The sequence below is a fragment of the Vitis vinifera genome, chromosome 8, assembly GCF_030704535.1.
Source record: "Vitis vinifera cultivar Pinot Noir 40024 chromosome 8, ASM3070453v1".
Classification (NCBI taxonomy): domain Eukaryota; kingdom Viridiplantae; phylum Streptophyta; class Magnoliopsida; order Vitales; family Vitaceae; genus Vitis; species Vitis vinifera.
The window spans coordinates 17093590-17111169 of NC_081812.1; the positions used below are offsets into that span (position 1 = coordinate 17093590).

A 17580-nucleotide genomic window follows, 5' to 3' on the forward strand; every position below is an offset into this window, starting at 1 on the left:
ATTATTTCCTTTTCTTTTAAGATTGAACCTTTTGAGAAACAAATACGGGCTCCAGTTTAGTAGCATGTGGCCCAACCTTGTCACAGGAGAGGCCCAGTTCAGAAGTGCTTTCCTGAGCCCATTATTATTCCAAAGTTCCAGATTGATGTGGAGAAATGGCAGAGCAATGATATCACAACACTGAATTCAACAGAGATGGGCTGCTTCTCTGAAAGAAATTTTCCAAAAGGGGAATTTAGAAGAAAGAAAATGAGTCTTTATTGTGTGAACTCACTCTTTTCTTTTAGGCACATCCTTTCCAACCATAAACTCATTGGCTTCTCCACTTTAACATTAAAAAGAAAAAGGGACCAAAAGCAAAGTCCATCTTTGCTTTTTTCCCTATCCCTTCACCTTTGAAAACCAATGCCTCTGGTGATTTTCATGCAATTCTAATATAAAAAACCATAGGGTAATCTCTTTATTGTAAATTTCAAGGCATGTCAGTGAATAATGTAGCTCTAAAAACACTTATAATAACCGCCTCAGATATCTATATGTTTTGGAATATTTGTAAATCCCTAAGAAGGTATGCCTAGAAATCATCCTCTTGTATGCTTCTTCTATGCCTTTGTCTTGCTTTAGTAACATGCCAAACTCTACATACTTTCTTGGGATTCCTTCACTCTACATGTTTAATTATATAGTGCTATAGCTAATAATAGGCGATGCCACGCCACATTCTAATGGAACCCCATGGGTTTTAGATCCACCTTCTTGTGGAATCCAGTTGCAAAAGAATGATTCTCATCCGAGATCATGGCCCAGACGAGACATAAATTTCGGTCTGGCCACATTTTGGCCATAATTTAAGCATAGGCACTATTACAAAAATAATAATAATAATAATAAAAGCTTTCAAAATAACATGCTTCATCATATTAGGGGGAAGATGTGAATGAGGTTCCTGCAATGGCATGTTGGGGTCCAAAACGGAGGCTTTGCTTATAGTGGGCTATCATTCAATACAGTGTTTTTAAATGGGGAAAAGGGCCTTTGATTTATTTGTATTGTATGTGTGTGGGGTAAAGGACTCAATTCGATTGTCCTTTTGCATTCATTCATCTTTTGCAATGATGTGCCTTCTTTTTCCCCCCCTTTTATTCACTGTAAGACATGTATTTTGCATACTCATTTTCCCTTTTCGTTTATTGCCCCATAAACTAATGAGAAGAAAAAAATTTATTCTAATCACAACAATGCTACCAGGAGAACAACTTTATGTGCAAATATGGTTGTGTAATTATGGACAATTATGATCTTGGTTATAGTAAGACACCATTATTCCTCATGGCTTCTGCCAGATTTTGCTCAATCTAAGCGTGCGTGTTCATCTTGGCCTTTACTTGTTGATCACATTTCAACTGACCTTAATTCCTCCAAACTAAAATTTCCCATTTATTACAAGCTTCAACAAAACTTTTTTTCAAATCTCCTTCCATTTCCACAATCATACTATTCCAACCAACAGAACATTTGTGGTTGCAGTGAAGAGGGTGCTCTGGCTAAGTGGAATATTGAGATGACGCATGATGAGGATTGAGGAATGGGAATGTTTCCAGGGCCATCCTCTCTGCCCTAAATGGCCTTCCATGTCTGCATATTGGGTTCTACTCCATGATAATGCTAGCTCCTGCAACCCCAGTTGTCACATGGGGGAGCTCCTTTATATATGAAATTGCAGCTATTATAATCATTTGGATTGATGCAGCTGCCACTGAACTAGCATGTTGCCGGTCATTTTATCACAAGGCTTGTGTTTTTAGTATAAAGTCGGTGTCCTATGACCATGTTGTAGGGATTTGAATACTAAAAGAGATTGAATTCTCTTGTTCTTTTCATGGAGAAAATGACAAAAATTAAAGAAGTGAAGGAAAGCTCATTCTCACTGCATAAAGCTCCGGAGACAAAACTACTCGTCTGACTACAGAATCTTCAGTTCTTCAGGAAACAGCAGAAAAATGAACTACAAAAAAAAAAAAAAATGTCTCACAAATCTATAGAAGTGTCATAATCCTAATCTTTGTTTGCCTGCTTTGAATAGTACTAATGATCCCCTCTGTGTCACTCTCAATACAAAATCTAAATACTAAGTGACACGAGAAATGGGGCTTTAGCTGCATCACACCCTTCAATACACTGATGTTCATCCAACACAATATATATGAATATCTTACTCAATATGGTGGTTTCTATCACACAACCGGTTTGTGCTTCTCCAAGATCAAAATCATTGAACTTAATCCATTAATTCTCTTTGTGTTTGTCATGAATTCTAAGCTGCAAGTATAATGCTAGAAATGAGGATCAATTTTTGAAATGAACAAATGCATTATTTAGAGAATAATGAAGAAAAATGAATGGTTAATCATTAAAGATCATTAAAAAAAAAAAACTTTCTGAATTTATATGAGTCATAATGGAAGGATTCAAGTCTCATGGGATTATCCACAGGCCTAATTCATTTATTTATTTCGATTATCCCATACAATAATACAAAGCCACACAAGCTAGTTGGAAAAATTGACTCTCAAATAAAGATGAGGAGACACGAGGCAAGTAATTAATTGAATTAAAGGGAAGCAGGAGCATCAGTGTGTACTTTTTGGGTTTTGTAATGTATGTTGGTGGTAAGAATTGTAGAATGGTAATCGCAAAAGACATTTGAGAATGTTGTTTGGATGAGAAATAGAGGGTGGCATATCGCCATCTTATTTTGACGACAAGGGTCAAAGGGGAGGACAATGGGGATGTCATTATATAAGCCAAGACTCTAAACACCAAACCATGATTGGAGTGAAAGTGGCTAAAAAAAAAAAATCGAGGTGGGTGTGGGGACTGGATGTGTGGAATGGACTACAGAGGTATGAAGCAAGGGGTACAAAACGACACAGTTTCACAACATGGAAAAGACTTTTATTTGAAAACAACCACTACATGTTGGGGTGTTGGGAGTGTAGGGACTGGGGGAGGGGGAGAGGGAGAGGGAGAGATGGGATTGTTGGAGGGGGCCACTGGGCACAGTGAGGAGAGAATTTTTGTCCCAAATCAAATCCCTTTTTTAAAAAAAATCCCACTAGTGGAGCTTATATCCACATTGGATTTAGGAGGTTAGTGATGACTGATGAGCAAAAACAAAGAATAAAAACCCTAGAAAGACAAAAACACTAGAGAGAGAATAAGGAGAGCATGCATTTAGAAAGAGGAAGAAAGACAAACCCTGAAACCCCTTTTTTTTCTTTAAAAATTTATATATAAAAATACAAAAAAAGAAACGAAGAAAAAGAAAAGGTAAAGGTTGAGGACAGGAGATGACTTTACGCCTCATTCCATGCACAAATACACTATACATGGCCTGAGACTCGAGACTTGAGAGGGCAGGGGGCATGGGCAGGTGCAGGGGCAGAGAGGAGAGGCCAAGCCAAAGCCAAAGCCAAAGCCAAAGCCAAAGTCCTCTCTCTTCTCTCCCTTTCTCCTTCTCTCCCTCTCTCATACATGTCCCATGTGATGGTGTGAAATTGATGGGGCCTCGTGATTTGCAACCGAAAGGTTAGGGCGTGTGGCCCCCGTCTATGTGGATTTACCCACGCTCACACCCCACCCCTAACTCCCTTCTTCTCGTGACTCACCGGCGCCTTCAACCCCCACTTCCATCAATTCCATTCCCCCTCATTGATTCTCATCCCTCCAATGCTACTCCAAAATCCATACTCTATTTTTCAATTTATAGCTTAAAACCAAGATTCCCGTACCCACTATTTCAATCTCATTTCTTTTCTTTGATATGAAATAGCTTTTTAATTAAAAGAGATAAAATGATATTAAATTTATAAATTAGACCTTTTTCATATTTAAATTTAAAATATAATTTATTTTTGACATAAATAATTTTTAATATTTTAATATTTAACTTAGTATGATAATAGTCTTAAAAGTCACATATTTTATATAATTAGGGTAAAAGGGTAGAAGTAGAGCAAGTTTCAAAATTATCGTGAAGGCTAGGGCACATATTATCACCCAAAAATACTCAATAAATCCTCAATATGGCTTTTTAAAAAATTAAGATGTGGAGACTTTTAGTGTCATATGTGACTAGCTAAGGTGACAAGATTAAGAAATGAAAAGAATACCGAGATATGTTGAATTCTCAAATTTGATTTATAATTTCAAAACTCAAAATCCCTAAAATCTCTAAATATTTGGTATTACTTGAAAGTTTAAAATAATTTTTTTTACTGCTATATATTTTAAAATTTTTGAGTAGTGAGGTTTCTTTTAAATAAACATCTTGTTTTTTGTTTTTTGAAAGTAGAATGTAATAATAATTTTTATAACTTAAAAAAAAAATTCTTATATAAAAAATATAGACTTGTTCTATATCCTTAAAACTTACTTTCAAAAATTTTTAAATTTGAGATAGAAAAAAAAAATTATTACTTGAATTTTTTAAATTTTAATACCATTACCTTTTTAATATAAACTTTTAAAAGTTTTTGTACTTTATGCGAAAGTTATTATTATTTTATATTTTTAAATCTTAACTTATAATTCAATTAAAATATTTTTATTTTCTTATTTATTTTTAAAATATTTACAAATCAACTAAAAGATAAAAAAAATTAAATTTTAATTCAAAGGACAATTTTTTTCTTCCATTTTTTATTTTATTGTTAAAAAATAATAATCTATTTTTATACTTATTGGATTTTTTAGATTTTGAAAACAAAATTTAACACTTATTGTTTTAATTGTCATTTATTAAAATGTTTCAAGTCTTTTGGTAAGGGAAAGAAACAAGTTGCCGAAAGAGTTGTTTATTGGTCTTGTACAATTAGTACCACCCTCCACATTGTATTCTTGGATATGTATATAAATATGTTAACCATGTTTCTAATGGTTTGATAAAAGGAACCCATAAATTAGTTACTTTTGAAAAGGAAACCTCTACATTTAAGAAGGGTAGAAACTCTACCATACACATGCACAAACATATATGAGATGAGTGTGTAATGCATCAAACATATTAATTGAAAGTGAACGGTCCTCAGGCAAGGGAAAGAAGCAGATAAGTTATAGAGAAATACTCATATTCCTTCAGAACGAGTTGTGTTATACACCCCTTGTATATTTAATTGATCGGTCTTGTATAATTATTCAGAATCTACATTCATATTTTTAGATATGTTCATAAGTATGCTAACCATGTTTTTAGTGGTTTGGTAAAAAAAATCCGTAATTTGGTTACTTCGAAAAAGGAAATCTTATATATTTAGTGGGGGTAGGTATTAAAAATTTCAATATGTGGGTGTACAAACATACATGAGATGAATATGTGATGTGTCAATGTATTTTTTAGAAGTGAGCAACATTTAAATGAAGGAAAAAAGTAGGGAAGTTGATAAGAAATATTCTAATTCCTATAGAATGAGCTACTTTGTATACTTGTATGGTTAGTACAATTGTTTTATATAATTGTTCAAATTCCACATTTGTATTTTTTGATGTGTGCATAAATATGTTAACCATGATTTAGTTATAATTCTTACAATAAAAAACTGCACTAGCACAACCATTTAACTCAAGTTTCAAAACTTCAAACATCTAAGCAACAACAATCACAAAAACTAAAATTTTATTCTCAATCTTCTTCTCATTTTCTCAACAACCAAATATAATAATAATAATAAAAAGAAAAAAAAAGAAAAGTCAATACCATTGTTTCTTAAAAAAAGGAAAAGAACCTCTTGGGTTGACAATGAAGACGAGATCGTGATGATATCTACCCAAGAATCAAACATTTATCCATAGATTCAATTTTGAGAATTGACACTTCAAATGCGGTCAACACAAACATCAACATCACCACTACTAACAACCTCCAACAACAACTTCTTCTCATTTTTCCATCACCATCTTCCTCCACTCCCAATCAATACCCGAACTAGAAGCACCTAGGCTAGAATATCTTTAGGCATTAGCTAAGATATCCGACCCCATTGTCATTTTCTCATTGTAGTGACACCCATGTCTTAGAATGTAAATCAATTCAAGAAGACCAAAGTTCACACCCAAATGTGACTATCTACAGTTGAAGATTAGACACAAAGTTTGGATTCGAAGATCGTCCAAAGATTGAAGACCACCAAGTGAGTTGAGATATTTTATGATGGTGTTGATTGAGTTTTCAGAGGCTAGAAATAATGGAGGTTTGGGTTTCACAAGGATCACAGTATGAAATAGTGGAAACCATTTAGATAGATGAGACAAAAATACAAAAAGGAAATTATGGAGAGTATTGGATTGATTGGACATGATATAGTGTCATTTAATGTGGCACTTGATAAGGGTATTTTTGTCATTCATATTTTATATCCTTACTAATAATCATGTAAATATATGGCCTTTAGGGCTGTTATCAAATTCATTTACTCCCTTAACATAATTGCCCCTTTAATTAATTAAATATGAATTTGAATGAAAAAATATAAAAATATTAAGATATGTAAAAGGGTATCACTTGAATGCTTGTCATGTGGCAACTCATACTAATGTTCAGCCATGGTTGGTACTCTAGTTTTGCTTATAATTACTATCACATTTAGGTTAGTGGGATTGTGGAAATAAATATGTTTAATCACCTTGATAGGTGATTAGGAGGATAAGCCTTAACTCAAGCAACCACATGACAAAATATATTGATAAATCGACAAATAACTTCTTGAATAAACCTAAATAAATCACCATATGCACAATAAGCAAGAATGATCATAGTCAATATATATATATGGTATAGAGAACATTAATCTTATAATAGTAAGTTGTAACTCATCTTGAGTTAACTTAGCAAGGATAAAGACCTTATCATAAATAGTAATACAAGATGAAAACCTTAACCACCATAAGTATTTGCCCTTGTTAAAGAATACCCACATTAACAAAATTTAGCATCTCTTTAAGAAAATCATGTTTGATGTGAGCCTTAAGCTATAATTGATTCCCAAAAAATATTTAGAAAATAATTTATTTTAAGAAAAATAATTATCGTTCTCTTATAATAGAAAACCTCTATTAGAGATAATATCTTGAAGTTTTTCTTTCCTTATTTTCTTTCTAACTTCCATTAACTTAAGCTTTGGAGAAGCTTGTTGGTGTCATCACTAATTAGCTTTATAGGAACTTGGGAGAGTCTCAAGCATGATACCGCAATTTGGATGGGTTTGGGTTGTTGTGGGTAAGATTTGAATGAATTACGACTAAATTTGATTCAAAAAATAATAACTCAAAAAAAATTCATAAAAACTCAAAGCAAGGTTATTTTTATTAAAAAATGAGAAATATAAAAATCATAAAGAATAAACTTTAATATTTTTTCCATATTTTAATTATATTGTCCTAACGATTTTATTAATTTTTTTTTGTCTTTATGTCGACGTTAAAATTGATTTTATGGGTTATAACTTATATTAAACTAGTAAGTAAGAGAGAATTTAGGGTTTGGGAGACTTATATAAGATAGATTCTAAATTTTATTATCATCCATCAAAATTCTTAAGAAAGTAAAAGAAGATGAAATGAGTTGGGAGATGGATAATTCATGTTATACCTGGGCAGGGTCCTGGAAAATGAAAGAATTACAGGAAGGATTGCAGAAGGGGTGGGGGCGGCAGCAGAGGAGTGAGGTGAGGAGAAGAGAGAGCGGGCATTCCAGTATTCCGACCATGCGCGTTTAAGAAAAGCTATACGGACATGGATGCGTCTAATCTGGATTCTGTTTTTCACCAAAGATGACGTCCGCCCACATACCTCACCATTCCCACAACCCTCAAAATTTTACAAACCCACCAACCAACTTTGCTTTTCATCTCTTACCTTTCCTTAAAACACCATGAAATAATTGTTTTACAACCTTAAATACTATGGAATTATATTTTCATAATGCCAGAGACCCCTCACCATTGTTTCTTATTTATCTACACACATTTTGTACATAAAAATTGCTCTCTTTCATCATGGAGTGGACGAAAATAAAATTTCTTTAGCAATTACCCAAAAAGAAAAAAAGAAAGAAAGAAGAAAAAACAACAGAGAAAGAAAGAAAAGAAAAGAAAAGATGGAGAATGCATGCTTTGAAGCATCATTGTCCAATCAGGTAGCAGAGGCGTCTTTTTCAGGGATGAACCCCACCACTAGTTTGGATATGTGGGCGATGATGCGTCCATGCATGCATGCATGCTTATGCATGGCTCCCTCTGCGCCTCAACTCAACCATTTGTTTCTTCTACTTTCAGCCTCTCTCTCTCTCTCTCTTTCACTGCCTTTGGACGTGTCTGCTTCCAATCCTGTCATGCCATCGCCCTCTTCTCTTGATTTAATTTTTGTCTAACTGCATCAAATAAGCAGTTAATGAAGCAATTAAATAAGACAATTATTTCATTTATTTATTTATTTATGGTTTCCTTAAAAGAAAGCACAAAGAGGCATATTCACAGGTTTTAAATTTATGTGAAATAAATGATTCCTTCTCATGGGGTTTGGTGGCACATCACACTATCACTGTCACAACTGGACTACTTACTCCCCCCCCCCCTGTGCTTCCCAATAACAGCCATTTAAGCCTAAATTAGTACTTCAATTAATTCTTACTTAAATATTTTAATTTTGATTGGGCAGGACGGAGCCAGCTAGTCGCGGGTGAATGGAGGGACATTTTGGGTAATTTGGGTCTCTCATTTTCAATTTTATACCTTGTTTTTTGCAAGCTTTCTAAAGTGGCCTTTATTTTTACAGCGCTTTTCGCCGAGCCGAAACTCTGTAAGTCGGCTCAAACCGCGTTGTGAAAAAGTAGAAGTAGATGATTGTTGATGAACATTGTAATTTGTATGAGGCAATTGTTTGTTGATGGACTATGTTTTGTTCCCCTACAAATAATTGTACTTGCTTCCTACCTCCAACATTTCAACTAAGATGGGTTGACTTTTCTCATATTTTCAACTCAATTTGAGGCTATTCAACCACGATAAATACCAAAAACACAAATGAGTTTTTAGTTTTTAGTTTTCATGGGGATATTTTTAAAAATACTTCTCATATAAAAGAAATTAAAAATAAAAACTAGATGCTTAAGGCTTATCACGAACCTGTTTTCAAAAACAATTTTTTATTTTATATTTTTATCATTTGTTTTTTTAAAAACTGTTTTAAAAAATCATTATACAAATATATTAAAAACATCTTAAGTTTTTAAATACATTTTTATTCTACATAAATAATAAAATAATTTTTAAAAGTTAATTTTAAAAAATATTTTTAGAATTATTTTAAAAAATAATTGACAAATAAACTTTTAATAATTTTTTTTAAAAAATAATTCATAACGCTTTATAAAAAAAAATACTTGATGTGTGTTCTTAAACAATTTTAATGAAAATATTTGTAATAATTTTCTTTATATTATTGTATTTATTAATGGAAATATAGTATATAGTATGTTTGTGCAAAATGTCATAATTTTTATAAAGAAAATGAATAATCATTCATAATATATGTGGATATTTAGTATACATAATGTATGAGAGTTAATACTTTTATATTTTTTGATAAAGCGAAAACGTATATAGATAGAAGTCATACGTTTGGGCAAATCAAAGAGAATATCCGCATTAATTAATTGGATAAGTTTTTCCCCATCAAATACCTTTTATTAGAGTTTCCAAACTCGATATCATTTCTATTTGTATTTATTTTATAGTCTTGATTTTTTTTAATAATAATAATAATCAGGCGTATTTACAATTTGTAATTAAAACATTACCATTTTCTTTTTCTATTTGAAGTTCTGAGAAAAGAGCGATAAACGACGTCGTTGTAAATTGTAACTGATGGAGAGAGAGGGAGAGGAGGAATTCCGGAGGGAGGTGGCCGGTGGGTACAGTGGAAGTTATGTATTTATATAATAAGGAGGAAAGTGAAAATAGAGGAAAAAGAAAAGCGGAAAACGAAAAGAAGGCCAAAACAGGAAAAAGAAAAAGGGGGAAAAAGAAAGAAAGCGAAATGAGAGAGAGGGGGGAGGGGAGAGAGAGAGACCCCCACCTCCTAGTGATGGCGTGATTTACTTTTGCTTTTTCTCTCGACAGGAATCTTTGAAAATCCAAAGCAATCCCCCTCTCCTTCTTCCTTCCCCTTGTTATTCTTTCAAATATTATTTTAAAAAATATTAAAGAATAATAAAGTTTTATTATTATGGAACGAGAGAAAGAGAGTGAAATTTCAGGAGATTTTCTTTGTGTTTTCCCGTTGTTTCCTTCTTTCTCTCACTTTCTTACTGTCCGTTGGGACTAAACCCAGACCCCCAAAGCCCCTCACCGCACTCACAGTCTCTCTCTCTCTCTCTCTTTCTCTCTCACTTAACACATACTCTTTCTCTCACTCACTCATTCAGTTTGTGCGTGTGTTTGAGCGTAACATGAGCAGAGTGTGCATTGCACACCTTCGGTTATGAATCCTTCAGAACCAGTTCAACTTCAACCTCAGCCTCTGCCTCAGCCCCACCGCTCCTCCTTTGCCTGTGACCGCCATCCTGACGAGCATTTCACTGGTTTTTGCCCCTCATGCCTCTGCGAACGCCTTGCCGGCTTAGATCAGTCCTCCTCCGCTCGCAAATCCACCTCCAACTCTATCGCCACTTCCTCCACCGCCGCCGCCGCCCTTAAGGCCATCTTCAAGGGTTCCGGTGGCGGTCCCGACAAGTCCAACTCCTATCGTCACAAACCCTCTTCTTCTTCATCCTTCTTCCCCGAACTCCGCCGCACCAAGTCCTTTTCCGCCTCCAAAGGTGAGGGGTTCTCTGGCGTTGTCGAGCCCCAGAGGAAGTCCTGTGACGTTAGGGTTCGGAACACTCTCTGGACCCTTTTCAACCTCGACGACGAACGCAAGGGTTCCAAGCGGGAAGCTTGGGGTGAGGTTGACGTTGATACCAGAAATTTGGGCTCTTCTTGTGTCGGAGGTCCCGTGTTCGAGTCCAAAGAAGAGGACGAGACCGAGGACGAAATTAGGGTTTCTGAGGAACCCAATGTGGTGGTGAACGGTGTCGAAGACAGGGTTGAGGAAATCATAGAGGAAGAAGAAGAACAGGAACAGGAACAGCAACTACAACAACAACAACAACAACAACAACAACTACTGCTACAAGAACCAGAAGATTTTAAGACCATGAAGGATCACATAGATCTCGATTCTCAGAACAAGAAGCCGCCGGGAAGAGATTTGAAGGAGATTGCCGGAAGTTTCTGGTCGGCGGCCTCAGTGTTCAGCAAGAAATTACAGAAATGGAGGCGAAAGCAGAAAATGAAAAAGCGTGACAATGGCGGTGGCTCCGCCACATTGCCGGTGGAGAAGCCCATTGGGAGGCAGTACAGGGAAACACAGTCGGAGATCGCCGATTACGGTTTTGGCCGGCGATCTTGCGACACGGATCCCAGGTTCTCACTTGATGCTGGTCGTATCTCGTTCGATGATCCCAGGTACTCATTTGATGAGCCTAGGGCTTCTTGGGATGGGTATTTGATTGGACGGACCTTTCCCCGTCTACCGCCTATGGTTTCTGTGGTGGAGGATGCTCCGGTACCAGTTCAGAGGTCCGATAATCAAATTCCTGTTGAGGAGCCTAGGAATTCTTCTGTCAATGAGGATGAGTCCATTCCTGGTGGGTCTGCTCAGACTAGAGATTACTACTCCGACTCGTCTTCCAGGCGGAGGAAGAGTCTCGATCGGTCCAACTCCATAAGGAAGACAGCTGCAGCGGTAGTGGCGGATTTGGATGAGTCGAAGTCGGTTTCAAATGCAAAGGTGTCTCCAGCAACCATTGATTACTTCCATGGACCAAAATTGATACCTGCTGATAAAGATTTGAGGGATTCAAACTCTAATTCTCTACGGGATGACTGCTCAGAGACCTTTGAAATGGCTTTTAGGGATGCTGCTTCCGTCACCGGGAACGGTGAGCGGAAGGGCTCCAAGAAGTCCAGCCGGTGGAGCAAGGCTTGGAATATATGGGGTTTTATACACCGCAGGAGTGGCACCAAGGATGAGGATGACGATAGGTTCAGCAGGGTAAATGGGGTTGAGCGGTCCTTATCTGAGTCCTGGCCAGAACTGCGGGGCGAGCGCAACGGAGATGTACGAGGAGCTTTCAACAGGAAGGTCTTTCGAAGCAATAGCAGTGTTAGCTCGAGGAATTCGTTTACCATGGGAGGATCATTCAGCAGTACAAGGAAAAGCAGCGCTGAGAGCAATGGGCATGGGAAAAAGAGGAGAGATGAGTTTGTGTTGGAGCGGAATCGGAGTGCTAGGTATTCACCAAACAACATCGATAATGGCCTCTTAAGGTTTTACTTGACTCCTCTAAGGAGCAGTCGGAGAGGTGGCTCCGGGAAGACTAGACCAAGTAACTCACATTCTATTGCAAGGAGTGTATTGCGGCTATATTGAGTTGAAGGTCAATCAGGTGTTCTTTTGATTTACTGTTATTTTTGCTGCATTTGTTGTGTAAATTACACATGTCTATGTATTCTTGATGGTGGTTTGGATAAAACAGCACCCTGCATTTTGTCTTTCCTGCATGTTGCATGCTTTTTCAATTATTCCAATAACAAGAGTTTCAGTATCTTCTTTCCACTGATCATATTGTTTCTAGGGCTTTGAATTTTCCTACGTGCAAAATAAATCTCTACAAAAGGTAGCGTGTAGATTACAAATGCAGATATGCTGGCCTTAGGACCCGATGTCGTTTCCTTTTTAACCTTTTCTTATGTGCAATTTGGTGTTTGTTGAAAGTTGGTATTACATTTACAATGTGCACATGAGGGTGATGGTAATGTGGACTCAGAACTGGCTATCTGTCAAGAGTTGATTGGTTGGAAACAAGAAAGTGTAGACATCTTCTTGGTCGTACTTTGCTATCAAATATTCAACCTTTTTTAGATGTGACCTAATGGTGAGCTTTCACCTGGATCCCACTTGGAATTTTAAAACTACATAAATAGGATTTTTATTAGCTCAGACCAACTTCAACTTGAATTGTTTGTTTTCTTTGATTGATCAAGTTATATTTTCACTGTGCCAAACTCTAGTTTGTTGAAATCAATTTAGCTTTCATTTTCTCTACGTTTCAGCGTCTGGGTGGCATTGATGTGAATGTTTCTTTTTGAGGTCATACTTGTGATTATTCTTAGATGAGTTCATTGATTGCCGATGGGTCAGTCTCTCTGAGAGCTCATGGTTGGTCCTTTGTGTTTCTAAGATGGTGTAGCAATGCAAACATGGTACATTCATCCTTCTAGTTCAGTTAATTGAGGAGGATATAATTGCAAGAATGAATAGCATATAATGTCTGACATTAATCAGAGCTCGATATCCTTAAACTACACATAGCTAAAATGAGAAGTGGAAAAATTGTGGCATGTTCTTCAATTCGCTGTGCCTTCCCTTTTTACCCGTATGCTTCTGCTGTAATCTCACCTGAGTAACATGGGTTTTTGTTCATATGCAGTGAACACCTGTCCTATATGCAGGAGGTTCTACAGCTCAAATTTACCCCTGTTGGTAGCAGAGTTGGAGCGAAGGGCCACTTTGGGTTTTGCACAGAAAGCTGCATTTATGGGATTTTGCAGGCGGCAGATACTGATGATGATTCATTATTCAAAGCTATGTTCAAGCCTGGTTATTAGGTCTGGGTCAGCGAAGAGAGCAATATCAATATCGATGGAAAGGCCAGCCATTTCTGGAGAGGGCTTCAACAGCAGTATTGTGTTATTTTAAACTTCAACAGCTGGAATGTGTAATGTTAGACTCTTCCCTGCTAACATATGAACTCATAGCCCATGTTTTAGTTTGACAGAGTGATGGATTTGGTGAAACTGGTGGATGCAATGTTGCAAGTCTTTGCTTCCATAGGAGTGCAGGCATATCAAGCACAATCTGTTTCTTGAACAGAAAAAAAAAGGAAAAAAAAAAGACACAAGGCAGAAGGCTGAGATCCAAGAACTTTCACAAAAAGGCTGCTGAGAACATGGAGTACTCATGTCCAGAGAATTATTAACTCAGAAGGCATCAGTTCTTTCCGTCCTCTTCTTCCTCATCATTTTACTTTTATTTATTGTGGGTCTGTATCCTGTATTTGCCATTGGTTAATGGTTCAGAGATGAGTTGGTTGATTTGTCAAAATTGAGATAGAATGTTTTTGGTTTTGAATCTCTTATTTCCTTGTAAATCAATAAGAAAATTGACGAAATCATGCCTTAAATATCAATGCTCCAAAGGGGTTTCAAATGCTATCCATTTAATTTTCTAGGTTGAATGCTAAAAATGTGGTTTTGAAATGGAATCAATCTCATTCTTGAATTCACATTGGTCTTGGATCGTTGCCCCTTAATTTATTCATCATCTTTATTAATTTTAGAGATGGCAATTGGCTTCACAATTCTCGTAAAAACTGATACAATTTTTGTTCATAATGTTCTTGGGTTTGAAGGACCCGGATGGAAAGGAGCATGTATTGCAAAAATGGAGTCATACAGTTGATGAGCAAGAGAATTGAGTTCAATTTTTTTGTCGGCATGGTTGTTGAGCTACAGGGTTAACTTGGAAGCTGGAGTTGGAACCGCACAACCTCAGGCTGACACCGAATGTTAATGTTTATGTGTACGGTTCCAAGTGCTTGATATCCCATCAGTAGAACACCAGTACTTGATGAGATCAGATGGGGAGTGAAAAGAGTTAAGTGCCGAGTCTATCCTCTGTTTCATCACTTAATTGGCTGGACCGGACCTTTTTAAGTATGTTTTGTTAATGGACTTAGTTTCAATTTCTGGCTGTGAATGGTAATTTGAGATCCTGGCTTCATTTTCCACGGCCGACTGGTTAGACAAGAGGGAATTATGCCTTAAACTGCGGCCGGGAAAGCAGAAAGGAATGATTTCTTCTCCTTGGGGTACCCAAGCTGATTGTGGGAGGAACAGCATGCTGTTTCTTTTTGTTTTTGATGGGCACAACAATGTAGGCAACAGGCTGTTCAATTTCCAGGTCAGTCCTTGGAATGGGAATGGGCACCTTGATTTTGTTGCAGTGTTGTTTCGAACTCTCAACACCCACAGAATTGGCATTATTTCATGGAGCTAGAGCTTCTTCAACTATCAGATGACAATATATAAATGTGACTCTAGCTCCCAGATATCAATAATTTTGGCCATGAGATTCACGATGAAAGGGGGGGTAAGGCTTCAGTCGGCTCAAATCCCATCAGAAGAACAGGGATCAAGCTAAGTAATCATTATTCTCAGAAAATAAGATTGTTTTTTCCCCTTTTTCTTGCATACTGGCACTGGAATATGGAAGGAATCAAACTAATCAACGCTATTGTGTGCTTTCGATAAGTTGCAGGATTATGTTTTCTCCTTTTGTTTTCTATTTATGTAAAAGCTCAATGATAAAAAAACAAGCCTCTAAAGTCAAAAAAGTGAGGAGGAAAACATCCCAAAATGCTCCTTCATGGGGAGAGAAAGAAAAGAAAAAAAGAAGGAAAGAAAAAGAGAAAAAAGAGGCTCATTCTCCAATGGCATGTCAAGCTCCTTCCTGTTCCTATTAACCCCATAGGGGAAATGGTTGGTAAAAAATTGTTTTGAGATCATGAAAAGCCTCATTGTCAACGGTCATATACTCATTTTCTTCACCAAGAGGGTCCCATTTTTTCTGTTCACATATTTCACACAAACTGATATTGAAAAATTTTAACCGTCTTCTGCAAAAGCAACAGGCAAGAGTCATTGGCATCATCAAATCAGAACCTGGAAATCCTCTGGGTCTTGACAACAAACTTAACTGTTTTTTGGGACATTTTACTCATTCTCAAAGAGGGAATAATGTAGAGTTCATGAAAAAGCAAAGCCAAAAAGAAATAGGTGTTTACCCACAATGGAGGAAAAGCTAGTCCAACAACAGCAACAGGTGATCTCTAGTAAAAACTATCAGTGAAGTGAATTGATGGATTATCATTTTTGTCTTTGCAAGGTGTATATATTTTTAGGCCATGAGCTCAATCAATCTTCCCTTCATGGTCAACAAAACGCGTCATTTGAGAGGGTCATTATCCATAAAGAATTGCTTTATGTTACTTGTTACATTCACTTTGCCTTCCCTTTTGTCCTTTAAATTCTTTCCTTTTTCAATTTTAGGAAGATAGTCAAAAAGAGATTCGAATGGTTCCAAATTACACTCTCTACTAAGGAGAACAATGCCACTTTTCCTGGTTTAAGACGACGACCTAGTTGAGTTGAGTTGAGTGGAGCCATGGCTGAATGTATATTCATGGTTCTTGGTGTCCCAAATTTCCTGCTCTTCAAAACAAGGTCACAAACCTTACATGAACTCCATTGTTCATGGGCCCCTTGAGAGTTCCCATCCAGTATTTGTTACAGATATAGCAGACCAATTGTGATAACTTTATCATATAGAATGCTGACAAACTAGCATAGGGTGGAAGATGGAGAGGAAAGTCATAGACAAATGTTTACAAGGTGAGTCAGACCAGATAAGCTTTTTCCAGTACTCAATAAACAAGGACTACAGAAGTGATTTTTTAGTTTGGCGGTGATCAAATTGAAGAAGAGGGATGTCTTCCTAGTTCCTGCTTGGTACATTGAAATTACTGTTATTTTAGCCGGAATATGTCAACACATAGGTAATATTTCAAAATTTTCCATCATTGGTACTTGGTAGGCTATCATAAGATGACAAAAAAATGTTTATTTTTAATGTACACAAACCAAAATTTCTACGATGTGCACATACAAGTGATTAAAAGATGATAGAAACAACAAGAAATGAAACGTCATCCTCAACCAGAACTATTTGCAAGCAAGTATAGGTTATCACAAAACAACACTACAAAATTGTGCCTATATGGGCTATAGTGTGCATCTCCAACTAATCAGAATTGTCATCGACCTTATGTTACCAGCATCTTTAAAGTTCAAAAATTGAAATAAAAATTTTATTTTTATAGAAACCAAAAGTCAAAAGTCAAAAGTCAAAAGTCGTTTTTAATTAGAAGTTTGGTTCATGTTTTTCCACATGATACTGTGATTCAGCTATAGGCGACAAAGGCCAAGGATCATAACTTCCCAGGAAGGTCACAATGAATCAGAACATGGCCTTTTAGTCACGTTGTGCTGCTTCTATACAATACCGATTGGCCAAGTAAAATCTTCTTCCCATTTGAGCTGTGGCAAGAGTCATTTCCAAGAAGCGCCTAAGCCTCACAGCTTCACCAGAAACACCATCCATCTCATGAGTCAGGACAACAAAAAAATAATAAATAAAAATCTGTCACTAATTCTGACTCTCAATCTTGAATTGCCCTGCTAAAAGGCAGATTGCAACATATCTCTCACCTTTTGCCCAGAAACCGACAGAGAAAATGCTCCAACTTTGTTTATCCATTTCCAAAAAATGCCTAATCCATGAGAATTACTATCTATAGAGAAC

At 36.4% G+C, this 17580-nt stretch overlaps 1 protein-coding gene across 2 annotated transcripts; it reads left to right on the forward strand.

The window, feature by feature from the left end:
* The first annotated feature begins 10272 nt into the window (after window positions 1–10272).
* Window positions 10273–14372, forward strand: LOC100263034 (protein OCTOPUS). Of its 2 annotated transcripts, none has more exons than XM_010655895.3 (2): window positions 10273–12535; window positions 13589–14372. In XM_010655895.3, exon 1 carries the CDS (start codon window positions 10537–10539, stop codon window positions 12526–12528), a length of 1992 nt encoding a protein of 663 aa, XP_010654197.1. In that variant the 5' UTR covers window positions 10273–10536; the 3' UTR covers window positions 12529–12535; window positions 13589–14372. The 2 variants fall into 2 exon arrangements, with proteins under 2 accessions (XP_010654197.1, XP_002273894.1); XM_002273858.5 differs by having other exon boundaries at window positions 10274–12544.
* The last annotated feature ends 3208 nt before the right edge of the window (window positions 14373–17580 follow it).